Source organism: Osmerus eperlanus, chromosome 24 (genome assembly GCF_963692335.1).
Source record: "Osmerus eperlanus chromosome 24, fOsmEpe2.1, whole genome shotgun sequence".
Taxonomy (NCBI): Eukaryota; Metazoa; Chordata; class Actinopteri; order Osmeriformes; family Osmeridae; genus Osmerus; species Osmerus eperlanus.
This window is the reverse complement of record NC_085041.1, coordinates 1124890-1132194: the sequence shown is the minus strand read 5'-3', so window position 1 is coordinate 1132194 and position 7305 is coordinate 1124890. Positions and strand designations below refer to the sequence as shown.

The 7305-nt window shown below is 52.3% G+C and overlaps 1 protein-coding gene across 1 annotated transcript in view; it reads right to left on the bottom strand.

The window, feature by feature from the left end:
- The window catches only part of fbn2b (fibrillin 2b), a 26490-nt gene extending 22880 nt beyond the window's left edge, over positions 1–3610 (bottom strand). Inside the window, exon 1 of the mRNA XM_062450086.1 lies at positions 3550–3610. Within this exon, the coding sequence (XP_062306070.1) occupies positions 3550–3610 (61 nt within the window). The remainder of the gene's footprint in view (positions 1–3549) is intronic.
- Between the last annotated feature and the right edge of the window lie 3695 nt (positions 3611–7305).

Sequence of the window (7305 nt, the reverse complement as noted above, 5' to 3'; positions counted from 1 at the left end):
GACATCCGTGGCAGGCTGGTAGCACAACAAGTCCAAAACACACAGCAAGAGAGAACCTGTGTGTGTGTGAGAGTGTATGTGTGTGTGGCAGATAGTGTCTCTGAATACATGGGTTTCTACATGTTTGTGTGTGTGTGAGAGAGACAGAGAGAGAAACAGAGAGAAACAGAGAGAGAGAGAGACAGAGGGAGAGACAGAGAGAGAGAAACAGAGAGAGACAGAGGGAGAGACAGAGAGAGAGAAACAGAGAGAGACAGAGGGAGAGACAGAGAGAGAGAAACAGAGAGAGACAGAGTCAGACAGAGAGAGAGAGAGACAGTCAGACAGAGAGGAGAGAGACAGAGAGAGATAGAGAGAGAGAGACAGAGAGAGATAGAGAGAGACAGAGAGAGACAGAGAGGAAAGGGAGACAGAGAGAGACAGAGAGTGACAGAAACATCACGTCACGCGTGTAGAAGGTCACGCGTGTAGAAGGTCACTTTCCATTCCTGCCGCCGGTACAGATGCTGTGGGGCTGTTAAGGCCTGTATCAGACCACCCAGGAGTCATGGCTAGAGTCTGTGTGGGGGGGTGCAGTGAGTGTGTGTTACTATAAAAACATTGAAGATGTGAAGACATAATCAGTCAGTTTTCACACTCTGGACTCCTAATGTATACAGAAGCCCCCAACACACACACAAACATAGTAGATGCACATTACATCCAGAATATGTACACAGCTATACATTCAAGTGTGTGTGGTGGAGGGTCAGTTTAGGTAGAGGGCATCAGGTGACCAGCTGTGTTTGTCTGTTATGCTGCTAGGAGGACTGATCTCTCTCTGTCTCTCCCTAACCCCCTCACCCCCTAACCCGTAAGGAGAGTGAGCCTGCTCACCCTGGCTCTGGCTGGGTGTCACCCCGTATGGAGGCTTTGAAGTAAGTGTCTTCCTCCCCCAGAAGAGGGCAGGGGGGGGGGGGCAGGTTGGGGGGGGGGGGGGGGGGGCAGGTTGGGGGGTGAGGGGGGCAGGTTGGGGGGTGAGGGAGCAGGGTGAGGGAGCAGGTTGGGGGGGTGAGGGGGCAGGTTGGGGGTGAGGGAGCAGGGTGAGGGGGCAGGTTGGGGGGTGAGGGGGCAGGTTGGGGGGTGAGGTGGCAGGTTGGGGGGTGAGGGAGCAGGGTGAGGGGGCAGGGTGAGGGGGCAGGTTGGGGGGTGAGGGGGCAGGTTGGGGGTGAGGGGGCAGGTTGGGGGGTGAGGGAGCAGGGTGAGGGGGCAGGGTGAGGGGGCAGGTTGGGGGGTGAGGGGGCAGGTTGGGGGGTGAGGGGGCAGGTTGGGGGGTGGTCTCACCGGAGGTCAGGGCTGGAGGTGCCAGGTGTAGGTTTGCCAGGGTCCCTCAATGAAGAGAGAGAGACAGGACAGTGTCTGTATGTCTGTCCTCCATGGAGAGAGAGACAGGACAGTGCCTGTATGTCTGTCCTCCATGGAGAGAGAGACAGGACAGTGCCTATATCTCTGTCCTCCTCTTCCTCCTCTCTGGGGTCCAGGTGGAAGTCTGGGGCCAGTAATCACCAGACTGTTGGATTGAGAGATGCACCTTATGGAGGCCTCAAACAGCCCTGTAACAGCCCTGTAAAGCTGCTATCTGCGTTCTTGTGAAATGAATTGCAGACCTTTTTGTGGTACAGTACCAGAGCGTAAGAAATTATTTCAGGTGTGCAGAGTGTCTGTGTGTGTGGTCTCATTGTGGAAGTTTGTAAAGCACAGTTCTTCATGATCATGTGTTTCCTGCATCTGTTGCTGGTTGAGGTTTGGCCTGTTTGGGGGCCACAGCAACGTCAGAGACTTCATTAGCCTACTAGCGACGTAGCTACGCAGCGACGTAGAGGAGTCTGTGTGTCATACCATGTTCTCACTACATCATCTATGTGTGTGTGTTGTGTGTGCGTTTGTGTTGTGTGTGTTGTGTGTGCGTATGTCTGAGCTCTAGACTAGCATCAGGAATGCCCCCCCCTCTCCCCTTCTATCTTCATTAGGGTCTTTCCCAAAATGCTGGTCATGTGATTCCCCGGGGCTGATGTGGGGCAAATTCCTACACTGGATCAGTCAAGTTCCCCTGACACACACACACACACACACACGGTCACGCACAAACACACACATGCAAACACACACAGATGAAGATGTCTGGGACTCCAAGCTGCCTAGTCCCTCACTGCTTCAGCCCTGAGAGAGAGAGAGAGAGAGAGAGAGAGAGAGAGAGAGAGAGAGAGAGGAGAGAGAGAGAGAGAGAGAGAGAGAGAGGAGAGAGAGAGAGAGAGAGAGAGAGAGAGAGAGAGAGAGAGAGCGAGAGAGAGAGAGGGAGAGAGGGAGAGAGGGAGAGAGGGAGAGAGGGAGAGAGGGAGAGAGGGAGAGAGGGAGAGGGAGGGGGAGAGAGAGGGGAGGAGGAGAGAGAGAGGGGAGGGAGGGGCAGAGAGAGAGAGAGGGGGCATAAAAAAAAGAATGAGAGAAGGGTGGGACAGAGAATTAAGAGAGAGGGGGGAGGAGGGAAGGAGAAAGAGAGAGAGAGAAGGAGAGAGAATGTTCCTGCAGTTTTGTTCAGCTGAAGGACTCCTTAGGCCAGGAAACCATGACGACAGTGACGATGACACGGTGATAGCACACCAAGTCTGACAGAGGTTGTGAGACCCTGTGGAGCTCAGATAACCGATGCCAGACATCTCACAGCTACATGCTAATCACCAACTACATGCTAATCACCAGCCATATGTTCCCCTCTCCTCCTCCTTTCCTCCTCCGACACATCCTCCTCCTCTTCTCCTCTTCCTCCTCTTCTTCTCCTCTTCTCCTCCCCCTCTTCTTCCTCCTCCTCCTCCAGGTTGTTCTCACGGTCACAGTAAATTGGACAAATATGATGCATTCAGAGAGGACTTCACGGTCCTTTCCATAATAATAACAATTACAGAAATGCTAATGACAGATGTCCTGACAAAGTAATGTCTATGATGTCACTGGGAGACAATGACAGGCCTTGGAAGGTCTGGAAGCTGGGCCTGTCTTAACCTGCTGCTAAGAGCAAAGAGCCACAGGCTAGGTGGATTTAGGCTGGGCTATGGCTAGGCTATACTTGGCGAGGCTAGGCTTGTCTAGGCTAGTCTGGGATGGGCCTATGCTAGACTGGGCTAGACTAGGTTTGTCTAGGCTAGTCTGGGCTATGCTATGCTATGCTAGGCTAGAATGAGCTAAATTGATCGTTGACGAACCAGGAGTCTCTGAGCACTCCCAGTGGACATGGCCCACACCATGCCCCCCCCCCCCTCAGTCCTGCCACAACTTGACCTTTGACCCTGCCTCTTGTTTGCCTGTTAATTAAGGTCACTAACAGGTCGGTGAGAGAGGCTGGCCTGTCTGCGGCACAGGCAAGGGTCTCCTCGTGTACCCATCAGTCTCTCCTCTCAGGAAGGTGACACGCTCATGAACCTACGTACCTGATGAACACTCAGGAAGGTGACACGCTCATGAACCTACGTACCTGATGAACACTCAGGAAGGTGACGCCCTCATGAACCTACGTACCTGATGAACACTCTCTCCTGCTGTTCCAGGAGCAGCCGATTGGCCGGCCGCGATCCTTCATGGTTAAAGGCAGGGTAGGTCATGTTATGGATATGCCCTTTTTCTCATCACATCATCTTTGCTGAAATAAACATCATATCCTGATATGATAGCAATAAATAAATCAATGATCTGATTGTAAAATTGTATAAATCCGTATATCTGTGGCCGTCTCAGGACTAGGGATGCGTATTGATAAGATTTTATTCATTCCTGCTTATCGATGTCGATTCCTTATCGATTCTCTTATCGATTCTCCCCTCTACAGCCAACTAGGTTTAACAGGACTATTAAAAGGTTAAACAATTAAAATGTAAGTTTAATAATGGATTAAAAATCGATATGCTCAGTTTAATAATGGGACACGCGAACGTTTGCTGATAACACACGCCGCCCCGATAACGTGAAATTATCAATAACATCAATGGGAACTAATGGGAGACGAATGACGGAGCTAAAATGTATGCTTCAAACGACGGGACAGAAGATAACTAGATCGACTACACACAATAAAGGCAAATTGCTTCACACAGTAACAAGTGGTTGTGATCACTTTTGAGCAGTTTAGCTCTACCTTAGATAGTTAGAGATGAAGCGTGAAACGTTAGCTGCGCTGCTGCATGCATCGAACACATGACGTTCCAGTAACTTAATTCCATGCTGTGTGTTCAAATGCTTCTAATATTTGTAGTATTTCCTCCCTTCGACGAAATAGACTTTTTACACGCGTTACAAGTGGCGTTGTTGTCATTTTGTCGTGTGAAATACAACCAAACTTTAGAACGCTTCTTCCTAGTTGCCATGTTTGCTGCAGTCTGTCTGAATAAACGATAAAAGTTTGCGCATGCGCAATGGCACAGAGAATCGTTAACTGAATCGTTAAGGAATTTTGCTAACGATTACAAGGAATCGATTCACTGGGAACCGGTTTTAAACAAGAACCGGTTCTCGATACCCATCCCTACTCAGGACTGTAATAAACACAACCATAAACACAATCATTGCGTTCGTACAGAATGATATGATTGGACGGCATTCGGACAAATGCAATGGTTGGACGGGCTATATATCTGTCGGTGTGCAAAACTTACCGACCTGTCTTTAACTGGTCCGGGGTGTTGGTATAGGAACCACATATCTGGCGCCATCTGCTGGAAGCAAGAATCACTACTGGAAGCACAGCAGGAAGGAACCAGGTCAAATCTTGTTGGTGAGAGAGTTTTTCAACTAGCCAGGGGTGACATTTTTTCTGGGGGGTTCAGCGGAGGGGCTGTGGACCTTTAGCTAGTTGTGTTATCCTTGTCTTCGTGTGGGTGTGGGGAAGAGGAGGTTATCGGCATGTTTTCTTGAGGGACCCGAGAGGAGTGCTTTCTCTGGGGGCTTGGGGGAACACGCCAAGAACAACAGGATGGAAAAACAGGGGGGAGAGGAGAGAGGAGGGAGGGGAGAGGAGAGAGGAGAGGGAGGGGAGGAGAGAGTAGGAGGGGGGGAGGGGAGGGGAGAGAGGAGGAGGGGGGGAGGGGAGAGAGGAGGAGGGGGGAGGAGAGAGGAAGAGGGGGGAGGGGAGAGAGGGATGGGGGAGGAGAGAGGAGAGAGGAGGAGGGGGGAGAGGAGAGAGGAGGAGGGGTGAAGGAGTCCCATTCCTGGCCTGAAACAGTGGTCCTGTTGTTTAGGAACAGTGGGAGAAGGACACACCTAGCATGGGGAGAGGGGGATGGTGAAAGAGAGAGAGATGGTGTGTGAGAGAGAGAGAGAGAGAGAGAGAGAGAGAGAGAGAGAGAGAGAGAGAGAGAGAGAGAGAGAGAGAGAGAGAGAGAGAGAGAGAGAGAGAGAGAGAGAGAGAGAGAGAGAGAGAGAGAGAGAGAGAGAGAGAGAGAGAGAGAGAGAGAGAGGGGAGGCCCAGGCTTAGTCAATAGGGACATTAGTGGGATTCCTCTGCTGAGAGTTATAGAGGGCCAGAGAGTTCTGGCCTGGCTGAAACTAGGCCTTGTGGGGTGTGTGTGTGTCTGAGAGGTGTGTGTGTTTATGAGGGAGAGGATCCCGTGGAAAGCAGAGAGTGTGTTTCCTGGAGGGCCCCCCTTTCCTCTCTCTCTCCTCCCTCTCTCTCCACCTCTCTCACTCTGTCTCTCCTTCTCCCTCTCTTCCCTCTCTCTGGGCTACAGTGTGACTGACCTGGCCTGGTGTTCCGCAGTCATGTGAGTGCTGGTTTCCTGTGCACATTCCCCACCTCTCCAGGGTGCTATTGTTGGCCCAGAGAGAGCTGCCAGGCTGGGAGCCTGGGCTTCAGGAGGGCCTCCTCTCTCATCCTCCCTCCCTCCACCTCTCCTCCATCCTCCTCCTCTCTCCTCCTCCTCCCTCCCTCCACCTCTCCTCCATCCTCCTCCCTCCCTCCACCTCTCCTCTCTCATCCTCCCTCCCTCCACCTCTCCTCCATCCCTCCTCCCTCCCTCCACCTCTCCTCTCTCATCCTCCCTCCCTCCACCTCTCCTCCATCCTCCTCCTCTCTCCTCCTCCCTCCCTCCCTCCACCTCTCCTCTCTCATCCTCCCTCCCTCCACCTCTCCTCCATCCTCCTCCTCTCTCATCCTCCCTCCCTCCACCTCTCCTCCATCCTCCTCCCTCCCTCCACCTCTCCTCCATCCTCCTCCTCTCTCCTACTCCCTCTGTCCCTCCACCTCTCCTCCATCCTCCTCCTCTCTCCTCCTCCCTCCCTCCCTCCACCTCTCCTCCATCCTCCTCCCTCCCTCCACCTCTCCTCCATCCTCCTCCTCTCTCCTACTCCTCCTCTGTCCCTCCACCTCTCCTCCATCCTCCTCCTCTCTCCTCCTCCCTCCCTCCCTCCACATCTCCTCCTCCCTCCCTCCCTCCCTCCCTCCACTCTCCTCCATCCTCTCCTCCTGCTCAGCATCTCCTAGACGAGCTGTCCCTCAGCTTAACAACCTGTCCGTCCTTCAGGTTCATGTTCGGGACGAACAGGAGGGGTTCCCTGTGTTGTATCAGACTGTTGTATCAGACTGTTGTATCAGACTGTTGTATCAGACTGTTGTATCAGACTGTTGTATCAGACTGTGTTGTGGACTGTTCATTGACATGTCAGTTTGTCTGTTGGACGACTTTGATCACATCGAGCTCCATTCCACCCCGCTGTGAGCCTGTGTTGTGATTGGCTGCCACACAGGATGTGAGCTCATGACATGGTCTTGGTTATTTGTACGACAGTCTCATGGTCCATGACACACACATACTTACTAAAACACACACAGACATACACACACGTACTCAAACACACACACACTGTTGTCTCTAAGGTTTATGGGTCCTGGTGGTCTTTAGAGGCTGCTCTATAAAGCACTCTGTGGCCCCGTGTCAAGACAAACACAGGTCGTGTTCTCTCAGTCCTCTAGTGTTAGAAGACGTCTGTGTCTATCTGCCCCTGCTGTAGCCTTTGTTTTGCCCTTGTACGTGTGTGTGTGTCAGTGTGTGTGTGTCAGTGTGTGTGTGTCAGTGTGTGCGTCAGTGTGTGTGTGCGTCAGTGTGTGTGTGCGTCAGTGTGTGTGTGTCAGTGTGTGTGTGTGTCAGTGTGTGTGTGTGTGTGTGTGTCAGTGTGTGTGTGTGTGTCAGTGTGTGTGTGTGTAGCCAGACATGAGGAATGAAGGTATAGTTTTCACAACACCAGGAAAGTAACAGCCTGTGAAACACAAGATCCCAGACGGACAGT